Here is a 15,102-nt window from a genome sequence, read left to right as displayed (position 1 = left end):
TTCAAAAATTGCGGCAAGTATCAAAATCCGTGATTTTTAGGTCCAAATGAATATAATTGGTTCAAATACTAGCATAAAATGTTAGCATAGCATGATAACATCGGAAAAGTTAGCGTATTTCTAAAATTGCGGCAAGTATCAAAATCCATGATTTTTAGGTCCAAATTAATATGATTAGCTAAAATACTCACAAAAATGTTAGCATAGCATAATAACATCGGAAAAGTTAGCGTACTTCTATAATTGCGGCAAGTAAATGAATATAATTAGCTAAAATACTTGAATAAAATGTTAGCATGCTAACGTTAGCACGATAACATCGGAAAAGTGAGCGTACTTCTAAAATTGCGGCAAGTATCAAAATCCGTGATTTTTAGGTCAAAATTAATATAATTAGCTAAAATACTCGCATGAAATGCTAGCATAGCATGATAACATCGGAAAAGTTAGCCTACTTCTAAAATTGCGGCAAGTATCAAAATCCGTGATTTTTAGATCCAAATTAATATAATTAGCTAAAATACTCGCATAAAATGCTAGCATAGCATAATAACATCGGAAAAGTTAGCGCACTTCTAAAATTGCGGCAAGTATCAAAATCCGTGATTTTTAGGTCGAAATTAATATAATTAGCTAAAATACTCGCATAAAATGTTAGCATAGCATGATAACATCGGAAAAGTTAGCGTACTTCTAAAATTGCGGCAAGTATCAAAATCCGTGATTTTTAGGTCGAAATTAATATAATTAGCTAAAATACTTGCATAAAATGTTAGCATAGCATGAAAACATCGGAAAAGTGAGCGTACTTCTAAAATTGCGGCAAGTATCAAAATCTGTGATTTTTATGTCCAAATTAATATATTATTAGCTAAAATACTCGCATAAAATGTTAGCATAGCATGATAACATCGGAAAAGTTAGCGTACTTCTAAAATTGCGGCAAGTATCAAAATCCGTGATTTTTAGGTCCAAATAAATATAATTGGCTCAAATAATAGCATAAAATGTTAGAATAGCATGATAACATCGGAAAAGTTAGCGTACTTCTAAAATTGCGGCAAGTATCAAAATCTGTGATTTTTATGTCCAAATTAATATGATTAGCTAAAATACTCACAAAAAATGTTAGCATAGCATGATAACATCGGAAAAGTTAGCGTACTTCTAAAATTGCGGCAAGTATCAAAATCCGTGATTTTTAGGTCCAAATAAATATAATTGGCTCAAATAATAGCATAAAATGTTAGCATAGCATGATAACATCGGAAAAGTTAGCGTACTTCTAAAATTGCGGCAAGTATCAAAATCCGTGATTTTTAAGTCCAAATGAATATAATTAGCTAAAATACTCGCATAAAATGTTATCATAGCACGATAACATCGGAAAAGTTAGCGTACTTCAAAAATTGCGGCAAGTATCAAAATCCGTGATTTTTAGGTCCAAATGAATATAATTGGTTCAAATACCAGCATGATAACATCGGAAAAGTTAGCGTATTTCTAAAATTGCGGCAAGTATCAAAATCCATGATTTTTAGGTCCAAATTAATATGATTAGCTAAAATACTCACAAAAATGTTAGCATAGCATAATAACATCGGAAAAGTTAGCGTACTTCTATAATTGCGGCAAGTAAATGAATATAATTAGCTAAAATACTTGAATAAAATGTTAGCATGCTAACGTTAGCACGATAACATCGGAAAAGTGAGCGTACTTCTAAAATTGCGGCAAGTATCAAAATCCGTGATTTTTAGGTCAAAATTAATATAATTAGCTAAAATACTCGCATGAAATGCTAGCATAGCATGATAACATCGGAAAAGTTAGCCTACTTCTAAAATTGCGGCAAGTATCAAAATCCGTGATTTTTAGATCCAAATTAATATAATTAGCTAAAATACTCGCATAAAATGCTAGCATAGCATAATAACATCGGAAAAGTTAGCGCACTTCTAAAATTGCGGCAAGTATCAAAATCCGTGATTTTTAGGTCGAAATTAATATAATTAGCTAAAATACTCGCATAAAATGTTAGCATAGCATGAAAACATCGGAAAAGTTAGCGTACTTCTAAAATTGCGGCAAGTATCAAAATCCGTGATTTTTAGGTCGAAATTAATATAATTAGCTAAAATACTTGCATAAAATGTTAGCATAGCATGAAAACATCGGAAAAGTGAGCGTACTTCTAAAATTGCGGCAAGTATCAAAATCTGTGATTTTTATGTCCAAATTAATATACTATTAGCTAAAATACTCGCATAAAATGTTAGCATAGCATGATAACATCGGAAAAGTTAGCGTACTTCTAAAATTGCGGCAAGTATCAAAATCCGTGATTTTTAGGTCCAAATAAATATAATTGGCTCAAATAATAGCATAAAATGTTAGCATAGCATGATAACATCGGAAAAGTTAGCGTACTTCTAAAATTGCGGCAAGTATCAAAATCCATGATTTTTAGGTTGAAATTAATATAATTAGCTAAAATACTCGCATAAAATGTTAGCATAGCATGATAACATCGGAAAAGTGAGCGTACTTCTAAAATTGCGGCAAGTATCAAAATCCATGATTTTTAGGTCCAAATTAATATGATTAGCTAAAATACTCACAAAAAATGCTAGCATAGCATAATAACATCGGAAAAGTTAGCCTACTTCTAAAATTGCGGCAAGTATCAAAATCCGTGATTTTTAGATCCAAATTAATATAATTAGCTAAAATACTCGCATAAAATGCTAGCATAGCATAATAACATCGGAAAAGTTAGCGCACTTCTAAAATTGCGGCAAGTATCAAAATCCGTGATTTTTAGGTCGAAATTATTATAATTAGCTAAAATACTCGCATAAAATGTTAGCATAGCATGATAACATCGGAAAAGTTAGCGTACTTCTAAAATTGCGGCAAGTATCAAAATCCGTGATTTTTAGGTCGAAATTAATATAATTAGCTAAAATACTTGCATAAAATGTTAGCATAGCATGAAAACATCGGAAAAGTGAGCGTACTTCTAAAATTGCGGCAAGTATCAAAATCTGTGATTTTTATGTCCAAATTAATATATTATTAGCTAAAATACTCGCATAAAATGTTAGCATAGCATGATAACATCGGAAAAGTTAGCGTACTTCTAAAATTGCGGCAAGTATCAAAATCCGTGATTTTTAGGTCCAAATAAATATAATTGGCTCAAATAATAGCATAAAATGTTAGAATAGCATGATAACATCGGAAAAGTTAGCGTACTTCTAAAATTGCGGCAAGTATCAAAATCTGTGATTTTTATGTCCAAATTAATATGATTAGCTAAAATACTCACAAAAAATGTTAGCATAGCATGATAACATCGGAAAAGTTAGCGTACTTCTAAAATTGCGGCAAGTATCAAAATCCGTGATTTTTAAGTCCAAATGAATATAATTAGCTAAAATACTTGCATAAAATGTTAGCATGCTAAAATTAGCATGATAACATCGGAAAAGTTAGCGTACTTATAAAATTGCGGCAAGTCTCAAAATCCGTGATTTTTAGGTCCAAATGAATATAATTAGCTAAAATACTTGCATAAAATGTTAGCATAGCATGATAACATCGGAAAAGTTAGCGTACTTCTAAAATTGCGGCAAGTATCAAAATCCGTGATTTTTAGATCCAAATGACTATAATTGGCTCAAATACTAGCATAAAATGTTAGCATAGCATGATAACATCGGAAAAGTTAACTTACTTCTAAAATTGCGGAAAGTATCAAAATCCGTGATTTTTATGTCCAAATGAATATAATTAGCTAAAATACTTGCATAAAATGTTAGCATGCTAACGTTAGCACGATAACTTCGGAAAAGTAAGCGTACTTCTAAAATTGCGGCAAGTACCAAAATCCATGATTTTTAGGTCCAAATTAATATGATTAGCTAAAATACTCACAAAAAATGTTAGCATAGCATGATAACATCGGAAAAGTGAGCGTACTTCTAAAATTGCGGCAAGTATCAAAAGCCGTGATTTTTAGGTCCAAATGAATATATTGAGCTAAAATACTAGCATAAAATGTTAGCATGCTAACGTTAGCAAGATAACATCGGAAAAGTTAACTTACTTCTAAAATTGCGGCAAGTATCAAAATCCGTGATTTTTAGGTCCAAATTAATATAATTGGCAAAAATACTAGCATAAAATGCTAGCATAGCATAATAACATCGGAAAAGTTAGCGTACTTCTAAAATTGCGGCAAGTATCAAAATCTGTTATTTTTATGTCCAAATTAATATATTATTAGATAAAATACTCGCATAAAATGTTATTATAGCATGATAACATCGGAAAAGAAAGCGTACTTCTAAAATTGCGACAAGTCTCAAAATCCGTGATTTTTAGGTCCAATTGAATATATTGAGCTAAAATATTAGCATAAAATGTTAGCATGCTAACGTTAGCACGATAACATCAGAAAAGTGAGCGCACTTCTAAAATTGCGGCAAGTATCAAAATCCATGATTTTTAGGTCCAAATTAATATGATTAGCTAAAATACTCACAAAAAATGTTAGCATAGCATAAAAACATCGGAAAAGTGAGCGTACTTCTAAAATTGCGGCAAGTATCAAAATCCATGATTTTTAGGTCCAAATTAATATGATTAGCTAAAATACTCACAAAAAATGTTAGCATAGCATAATAACATCGGAAAAGTTAGCGTACTTCTAAAATCGCGGCAAGTATCAAAATCCGTGATTTTTAGGTCAAAAAAATATATAATTAGCTAAAATACTCGCATAAAATGCTAGCATAGCATGATAACATCGGAAAAGTTAACTTACTTCTAAAATTGCGGCAAGTATCAAAATCTGTGATTTTTATGTCCAAATTAATATATTATTAGCTAAAATACTCGCATAAAATGTTACTATAGCATGATAACATCGGAAAAGAAAGCGTACTTCTAAAATTGCGGCAAGTCTCGAAATCCGTGATTTTTAGGTCCAAATGAATATATTGAGCTAAAATACTAGCATAAAATGTTAGCATGCTAACGTTAGCACGATAACTTCGGAAAAGTGAGCGTACTTCTAAAATTGCGGCAAGTATCAAAATCCATGATTTTTAGGTCCAAATTAATATGATTAGCTGAAATACTCACAAAAAATGTTAGCATAGCATAATAACATCGGAAAAGTTAGCGTACTTCTAAAATTGCGGCAAGTATCAAAATACGTGATTTTTAGGTCCAAATGAATATAATTGGCTCAAATACTAGCATAACATGTTAGCATAACATGATAACATCGGTAAAGTTAGCGTACTTCTAAAATTGCGGCAAGTATCAAAATCCGTGATTTTTAGGTCGAAATGAATATAATTAGCTAAAATACTCACATAAAATGTTAGCATAGCATGATAACATCGGAAAAGTTAACTTACTTCTAAAATTGCGGCAAGTATCAAAATCCGTGATTTTTATGTCCAAACTAATATAATTACCTAAAATACTCGCATAAAATGTTATCACAGCACGATAACATCGGAAAAGTTAGCGTACTTCTAAAATTGCGGCAAGTATCAAAATCCGTGATTTTTAGGTCCAAAGGACTATAATTGGCTCAAATACTAGCATAAAATGCTAGCATAGCATGATAACATCGGAAAAGTTAACTTACTTCTAAAATTGCGACAAGTATCAAAATCTGTGATTTTTATGTCCAAATTAATATATTATTAGCTAAAATACTCGCATAAAATGTTACTATAGCATGATAACATCGGAAAAGAAAACATACTTCTAAAATTGCGGCAAGTCTCAAAATCCGTGATTTTTAGGTCCAAATGAATATATTGAGCTAAAATATTAGCATAAAATGCTAGCATGCTAACGTTAGCACGATAACTTTGGAAAAGTGAGCGTACTTCTAAAATTGCGGCAAGTATCAAAATCCATGATTTTTAGGTCCAAATTAATATGATTAGCTAAAATACTCACAAAAAATGTTAGCATAGCATAATAACATCGGAAAAGTTAGCGTACTTCTAAAATTGCGGCAAGTATCAAAATCCGTGATTTTTATGTCCAAATTAATATAAATAGCTAAAATACTTGCATAAAATGTTAGCATGCTAAAATTAGCACGATAACATCGGAAAAGTTAGCGTAGTTCGGAAATAAAAACAAAGTTCTCACTTGTTGGCTTCGCCGCTTTTGCCTTTTGTGTCGTCTTTCTCCACTTTGATGAAGTCTGCGGGGGAGAGAACAGGAAGTGATGTCGGCAGAGCACAGGAAGTGATGTCGGCAGAAGCGTGGGTGAGGACGCTGACCGTATAACTTCTCAGTGGGTTTGCCCTCAGAGGTGTGCAGCTGGATGCCGCCGGTCAACACGCCCGTGTTCTCTCCGTGGTGTGTCAGGGCCACCTGGAACTCGGTGTAGCAGAACTGGGCGGCTCTCAGCGCTACACAACCTTCTCCTGGAAGAAGCACAAGAAGCGTGTTACCTTCTCCTGGTAGACGCGGAGTCTCGACCGGGTCTTTACCGTACGACTCGTCCGAGTCCGTGGACTTGACGCAGATCAGGATGTGCTGGTCCAGAAGGTACTCGGCGTCCGAGATGATTGGAGTGAGCTTGGAAAGATAAATAGGAAGATAAAGTACACACTTGGTAGGTTGGTAGACACTGGGGTGGGTTTGGTACATACAGTAGATAGGTAGGTATGGTAAAAACCTGGGTAGGTTTGGTACATAGCTAGGTATAGTATATACTTCAAAAAGATGCAGTACATTCTCAAGATGGCAGATAATTGGGTAAGTTTGGTACATAGGTAGGTATAGTATTTATGTACAGTTGAAACTAGGTATGTACAGTTGACACTTAGGTATGTACAGTTGACACTTAGGTATGGACAATTGACATTTAGGTATTGACAGTTGACACTTAGGTATGGACAGTTGACACTTGGGTATGTACAGTTGACACTTGGGTATGTACTGTTGACACTTGGGTATGTACACTTGACATTTAGGTATGGACAGTTGACACTTGGGTATGGACAGTTGACACTTGGGTATGGACAGTTGACATTTAGGTATGGACAATGGACATTTAGGTATGGACAGTTGACATTTAGGTATGGACAGTTGACATTTAGGTATGGACAGTTGACACTTAGGTATGGACAGTTGACATTTGGGTATGTACAGTTGACACTTAACTATGGACAGTTGACATTTAGGTATGGACAGTTGACACTTGGGTATGGACAGTTGACATTCGGGTATGGACAGTTGACATTCGGGTATGGACAGTTGACATTCGGGTATGGACAGTTGACACTTGGGTATGGACAGTTGACACTTGGGTATGGACAGTTGACACTTAGCTATGGACAGTTGACATTTAGGTATGGACAGTTGACACTTGGGTATGGACAGTTGACACTTGCGTATGGACAGTTGACACTTAGCTATGGACAGTTGACATTTAGGTATGGACAGTTGACACTTGGGTATGGAGAGTTGACACTTCGGTATGGACAGTTGACATTTAGGTATGGACAGTTGACACTTACTGTAGGTATGGACAGTTGACATTTGGGTATGGACAGTTGACACTTGGGTATGGACAGTTGACACTTGGGTATGTACAGTTGACACTTAGGTATGTACAGTTGACACTTAGGGATGTACAGTTGACACATGGGTATGGACAGTTGACATTTGGGTATAGACAGTTGACACTTGGGTATGGACAGTTGACACTTGGGGATGGACAGTTGACACTTAGGGATGTACAGTAGACACTTAGGGTATGGACAGTTGACACTTGGGTATGTACACTTGACACTTAGGGATGTACAGTTGACACTTATGTATGTACAGTTGACACTTAGGGATGTACACTTGACACTTGGGTATGGGCAGTTGACACTTGGGTATGGACAGTTGACATTTAGGTATGGACAGTTGACACTTAGGTATGGACAGTTGACATTTGGGTATGGACAGTTGACACTTGGGTATGGACAGTTGACACTTGGGTATGGACAGTTGACACTTAGCTATGGACAGTTGACATTTAGGTATGGACAGTTGACACTTAGGTATGGACAGTTGACACTTGGGTATGGACAGTTGACACTTAGCTATGGACAGTTGACACTTAGCTATGGACAGTTGACATTTGGGTATGGACAGTTGACACTTGGGTATGTACAGTTGACACTTGGGTATGGACAGTTGACATTTAGGTATGGACAGTTGACACTTGGGTACGGACAGTTGACACTTGGGTATGTACAGTTGACACTTAGGTATAAACAGTTGACCCTTGGGTATGGACAGTTGACACTTGGGTATGGACAGTTGACATTTAGGTATGGACAGTTGCCATTTAGGTATGTACAGTTGACACTTATGTATGTACAGTTGACACTTGGGTATGGACAGTTGACACTTAACTATGGACAGTTGACATTTGGGTATGTACAGTTGACACTTGGGTATGTACAGTTGACACTTGGGTATGGACAGTTGACACTTAGCTATGGACAGTTGACATTTAGGTATGGACAGTTGACACTTAGCTATGGACAGTTGACATTTAGGTATGGACAGTTGACAGTTAGGTATGGACAGTTGACATTTGGGTATAAACAGTTGACCCTTGGGTATGTACAGTTGACACTTGGGTATGGACAGTTGACACTTAGCTATGGACAGTTGACATTTAGGTATGGACAGTTGACACTTAGCTATGGACAGTTGACATTTAGGTATGGACAGTTGACACTTAGGTATGGACAGTTGACATTTGGGTATGGACAGTTGACACTTGGGTATGTACAGTTGACATTTAGGTATGGACAGTTGACATTTAGGTATGGACAGTTGACATTTAGGTATGGACAGTTGACATTTGGGTATGGACAGTTGACACTTAGCTATGGACAGTTGACACTTGGGTATGGACAGTTGACACTTAACTATGGTCAGTTGATATTTAGGTATGTACAGTTGACACTTGGGTATGGACAGTTGACATTTAGGTATGGACAGTTGCCATTTAGGTATGGACAGTTGACACTTGGGTATGGACAGTTGACACTTGGGTATGTACAGTTGACACTTAACTATGGACAGTTGACATTTAGGTATGGACAGTTGACATTTAGGGATGTACAGTTGACACTTAGGGATGTACAGTTGACACTTAGCTATGGACAGTTGACATTTAGGTATGGACAGTTGACACTTAGGTATGGACAGTTGACACTTGGGTATGGACAGTTGACACTTAGGTATAAACAGTTGACCCTTGGGTATAAACAGTTGACCCTTGGGTATGTACAGTTGACACTTGGGTATGTACAGTTGACACTTGGGTATGGACAGTTGCCACTTGGGTATGTACAGTTGACACTTGGGTATGTACAGTACAATCTTTTTGCCATAAATTCTTGAAGTGCCCAGCAGAATATTTACCTGCACTTGGTTGCCAAACCAGACTTTGATGGATCCATCCAAGTGTTCCGTGTTCTCACCTTCACACGTCCTGACAGTTTCTGCAAGACATTTTGTCAAAATCTCATCTTTTGCTTTCTTTCCTTTGTGAAGTTGCTGCCATTCAAAGGAACTTGTCAAGTGGAGTGGCAGGAAGTCGCACCATTTTTACTTTTTCTTGTCTTGTTGGCAATGTTTCAAAACCTTCCTTGGAACTTTAACTGCAAAAAGCACCGGATTTGAACAACAAATGGAAACAAATATTAATATTTTACTAATTTTACACCACTCATACTAGACACTAGATGGCAGTAAAAGCACATACTCAGAGCTTATTATCAAACTGTTTTAGTACATTATAACTAATACTACTAATAATAATAATTACAGAAAGAAACACAACCGACATTGTTGTCGTCCACAAGTTGCAGACATTCTCTGTCAATGTTTTACACTTGCACTCAAACATTCTTTTATCTTTCAATACATTTACCTCGTAATACTTGGCGACATCTTGGAAGGATGCTAAATTCTTCTATACTCGCATGCTAACGTTAGCATGCTAACGTTTTATGCTAGCATTTTTTTTCATATAAACCTAAAATTCATGGCTTTTGATACTTGGTGCCACTTTAGAAGTACAAACCCCGTTTCCATATGAGTTGGGAAATTGTGTTAGATGTAAATATAAACGGAATACAATGATTTGCGAATCATTTTCAACCCATATTCAGTTGAATATGCTACAATGACAACATATTTGATGTTCAAACTGATAAAATACGTGACAAAGAAGTTGGGAAAGGTGGCAATAAATACTGATAAAGTTGAGGAATGCTCATCAAACACTTACCGGTATTTGGAACATCCCACAAGTCAGCATGCTAATGTTTTATGCTAGCATTTTTGCAATTTTTTTTTTTCTTCTTTTAACCTAAAAATCATGGGTTTTGATACTTGCCGCCACTTTAGAAGTATGTTAACGTCTCCTGAGTTAGAATGCTAATGTTTTATGCTAGCATTTTTGCAATTTTTTTTCTTCTTTTTACCTAAAAATCATGAATTTTGATACTTGGCTCCACTTTAGAAGTATGTTAACTTCTCCTGAGTTAGAATGCTAACGTTTTATGCTAGAATTTTTGCAACAACAAAAAAAATCTGTATAAACCTTCATCAAACACTTATTTGGAACATCCCACAAGTCAGCATGCTAATGTTTTATGCTAGCATTTTTGCAATTTTTTTTTTTCTTCTTTTAACCTAAAAATCATGGGTTTTGATACTTGCCGCCACTTTAGAAGTATGTTAACGTCTCCTGAGTTAGAATGCTAATGTTTTATGCTAGCATTTTTGCAATTTTTTTTCTTCTTTTTACCTAAAAATCATGAATTTTGATACTTGGCTCCACTTTAGAAGTATGTTAACTTCTCCTGAGTTAGAATGCTAACGTTTTATGCTAGAATTTTTGCAACAACAAAAAAAATCTGTATAAACCTTCATCAAACACTTATTTGGAACATCCCACAAGTCAGCATGCTAATGTTTTATGCTAGCATTTTTGCAATTTTTTTTTTTCTTCTTTTAACCTAAAAATCATGGGTTTTGATACTTGCCGCCACTTTAGAAGTATGTTAACGTCTCCTGAGTTAGCCAAGTTACATCAACGTGGCTTCATAGTAAAAGAGTGCGGGTACTAGACTGGCCTGCCTGTAGTCCAGACCTGTCTCCCATTGAAAATGTGTGGTGCATTATGAAGCCTAAAATAGCACAACGGAGAAGTTGAACAACTTAAGCTGTACATCAAGCAAGAATGGGAAAGAATTCCACCTGAGAAGCTTCAAAAATGTGTCTCCTCAGTTCCCAAACCTTTACTGAGTGTTGTTAAAAGGAAAGGCCATGTAACACAGTGGTGAACATGCCCTTTCCCAACTACTTTGGCACGTGTTGCAGCCATGAAATTCTAAGTTAATTATTATTTGCAAAAAAAATAAAGTTTATGAGTTTGAACATCAAATATGTTGTCTTTGTAGTGCATTCAATTGAATATGGGTTGAAAATGATTTGCAAATCATTGTATTCCGTTTATATTTACATCTAACACAATTTCCCAACTCATATGGAATCGGGGTTTGTATGTTAACTTCTCCCGAGTTAAAATGCTAACGTTTTATGCTAGCATTTTTTCAATTTTTTTTCTTCCTATTAAACCTAAATATCATGGATTTAACCACTTGGCGCCACTTTAGAAGAATGCTAACTTCTCGTAAGTTAGCATGCTAGCATTTTATGCTAGCATTTTTGCAAACATTTTTTCTCGTATAAACCTAAAATTCATGGGTTTGATACTCGGCGCCACTTTAGAAGTATGTTAACTTCTCCCGAGTTAAAATGCTAACGTTTTATGCTAGCATTTTAGCAATTTTCTTTCTTCGTATGAAACCTAAAAATCATGGATTTGGATACTCGGCGCCACTTTAGAAGAATGTTAACTTCTCGTAAGTTAGCATGCTAACGTTTTATGCTAGCATTTTTGCAAAAAAATGTTTCTGTATAAACCTAAAATTCATGGATTTTGATACTTGGCGCCACTTTAGAAGTATGTTAACTTCTCGTAAGTTAGCATGCTAGCATTTTATGCTAGCATTTTTGCAAACATTTTTTCTCGTATAAACCTAAAATTCATGGGTTTGATACTCGGCGCCACTTTAGAAGTATGTTAACTTCTCCCGAGTTAAAATGCTAACGTTTTATGCTAGCATTTTTGCAATTTTTTTTATTCGTATTAAACCTAAAAATCATGGGTTTGATACTCGGCGCCACTTTAGAAGTATGTTAACTTCTCCCGAGTTAAAATGCTAACGTTTTATGCTAGCATTTTTGCAATTTTTTTTATTCGTATTAAACCTAAAAATCATGGATTTTGACACTCGGCGCCACTTTAGAAGAATGTTAACTTCTCGTAAGTTAGCATGCTAACATTTTATGCTAGCATTTTTGCAAACATTTTTTTTCATATAAACCTAAAATTCATGGGTTTGATACTCGGCGCCACTTTAGAAGTATGTTAACTTCTCCCGAGTTAAAATGCTAACGTTTTATGCTAGCATTTTAGCAATTTTCTTTCTTCGTATTAATGGTAAATGGGTTATACTTGTATAGCGCTTTTCTACCTTTTTTTAAGGAACTCAAAGCGCTTTGCCACTATTTCCACATTCACCCATTCACACACACACATTCACACACAGGGCCATCAGGAGCAAGGGTGAAGTGTCTTGCTCAAGGACACAACGACTAGGATGGTAGAAGGTGGGGATTGAACCAGTAACCCTCAGATTGCTGGCACGGCCACTCTCCCAACTTCGCCACGCCGTCCCCCATTAAACCTAAAACTCATGGATTTTGATTATTTGGCGCCACTTTAGAAGAATGTTAACTTCTCGTAAGTTAGCATGCTAACATTTTATGCTAGCATTTTTGCAAAAAAATGTTTTCGTATAAACCTCAAATTCATGGGTTTGATACTCGGCGCCACTTCAGAAGTATGTTAACTTCTCCCGAGTTAAAATGCTAATGTTTTATGCTAGCATTTTAGCAATTTTCTTTCTTCGTATTAAACCAAAAAATCATGGATTTGGATACTCGGCGCCACTTTAGAAAAATGTTAACTTCTCGTAAGTTAGCATGCTAACGTTTTATGCTAGCATTTTTGCAAAAAAATGTTTCTGTATAAACCTAAAATTCATGGATTTTGATACTTGGCGCCACTTTAGAAGTATGTTAACTTCTCTTGAGTTAGAATGCTAACGTTTTCTGCTCGCATTTTTGCAATTTTTTTTCTTCTTTTAACCTAAAAATCATGAATTTTGATACTTGCCGCCACTTTAGAAGTATGTTAGCTTCTCCTAAGTTAGAATGCTAACATTTTATGCTGGCATTTTTGCAATTTTTTTTCTTCTTTTAACCTAAAAATCATGAATTTTGATACTTGCCGCCACTTTGTACCGAGGATGTCGTTGTGGCTTGTGCAGCCCTTTGAGACACTTGTGATTTAGGGCTACATAAATAAACATTGATTGATTGATTGATTGATTAGAAGTTAGCTTCTCCTAAGTTAGAATGCTAACGTTTTATGCTAGCATTTTTGCAACAAAAAAAAAGAAGAAATTCCGTATAAACCTAAAATTCATGACTTTTGAGACTTGTCTGCCTCTGTTCCCTGTATAACAAGCTAATGTTAGCATGTTAAAGCTAAATAAAACTTGCTAAAGGTTTTTTAATTGAATTAAATTGTTTTTCTACTTGAAATTCGATTTTTTTTTTACTTGCAGAAAATTGTTTTTATACTTGCAATTGTGTTTTTGATTAAATAAAATAGTTTCCTATTGGCTAATGTTTTTCTACCTGCAAATCGATTTTTCACATGCAGAAAATTGTTTTTATTCTGGCAAATTTAATTAGTCTTGCTAATGATTTTTTTATTGAATAAAATTGTTTTTGTACTTGGTAATGTTTTTTTTTTTATTAAATAAAATTGTTTTTCTACTTGCAAATCGATTTTTTACTTGCAGAAAATTGTTTTTATTCTGGCAAATTTAATTAGTGAATAAAATTGTTTGTGTACTTGCTAATGTTTTTTTTTTAATTAAATAAAATTGTTTTTCTACTTGAAAATCGATTTTTTTACTTGCAGAAAATTGTTTTCATTCTGGAAAATTTAATTAGTCTTGCTAATGATTTTTTTATTGAATAAAATTGTTTTCCTACTTGCTAATGTTTTTTTTGTTTTTATTAAATAAAATTGTTTTTCTACTTGCAAATCGATTTTTTACTTGCAGAAAATTGTTTTTATTCTGGCAAATTTAATTAGTCTTGTTAATGATTTTTTTATTGAATAAAATTGTTTTTGTACTTGCTAATGTTTTTTTTTATTAAATAAAATTGTTTTATACTAGCAAATCAATGTTTTACTTACAGAAAATTGTTTTTATTCTGGCAAATGTATTTAGTCTTGCTAATGATTTTCTTATTTAATAAAATTGTTTTTGTACTTGCTAATGTTTTTTTTTTTTTATTATTAAATAAAATTATTTTTCAACCTGCAAATCGATTTTTCACTTGCAGAATTTTTTTTTTATTCTGGCAAATTTAATTAGTCTTGTTAATGATTTTTTTATTGAATAAAATAGTTTTCTACTTGCTAATGGTTTTTTTTTATTAAATAAAATTGTTTTTCTACTTGCAAATTGATTTTTCACTTGCAGAAAATAGTTTTTATTCTGGCAAATTTAATTAGTCTTGCTAATGATTATTTTTATTGAAAAAATTTGTTTTTGTACTTCCTAATGTTTATTTTTTTTATTATTAAATGAAATTGTTTTTCAACCTGCAAATCGATTTTTCACTTGCAGAAAATTGTTTTTATTCTGAAAATTTAATTAGTCTTGCTAATGATTTTTTTTATTGAATAAAATAGTTTTTGTACTTGCTAATGTTTTTTTTGTTTTTTTTATTAAATAAAATTGTTTTTCTACCTGCAAATCGATTTTTCACTTGCAGAAATTGTTTTTTCTTCTGGCAAATTTAATTAGTCTTGCTAATGATTTTTTT

The 15,102-nt window shown here is 33.9% G+C and overlaps 1 protein-coding gene across 3 annotated transcripts in view; it reads right to left on the bottom strand.

The window, feature by feature from the left end:
• The window catches only part of inpp5d (inositol polyphosphate-5-phosphatase D), a 92,804-nt gene that overhangs the window by 20,014 nt on the left and 57,688 nt on the right, over nucleotides 1-15,102 (bottom strand). For all 3 annotated transcript variants that reach the window (XM_072915129.1, XM_061978384.2, XM_061978385.2), the window contains 4 exons: nucleotides 9,478-9,557; nucleotides 6,534-6,621; nucleotides 6,321-6,467; nucleotides 6,187-6,241 (listed from right to left, as the gene is read on the bottom strand). In XM_072915129.1, coding sequence (XP_072771230.1) covers nucleotides 6,187-6,241; nucleotides 6,321-6,467; nucleotides 6,534-6,621; nucleotides 9,478-9,557 — 370 coding nt within the window. The remainder of the gene's footprint in view (nucleotides 1-6,186; nucleotides 6,242-6,320; nucleotides 6,468-6,533; nucleotides 6,622-9,477; nucleotides 9,558-15,102) is intronic.

This window comes from Nerophis lumbriciformis, linkage group LG18, assembly GCF_033978685.3.
Source record: "Nerophis lumbriciformis linkage group LG18, RoL_Nlum_v2.1, whole genome shotgun sequence".
Taxonomy (NCBI): Eukaryota; Metazoa; Chordata; class Actinopteri; order Syngnathiformes; family Syngnathidae; genus Nerophis; species Nerophis lumbriciformis.
This window is presented reverse-complemented; position numbering and strand designations above follow the sequence as displayed.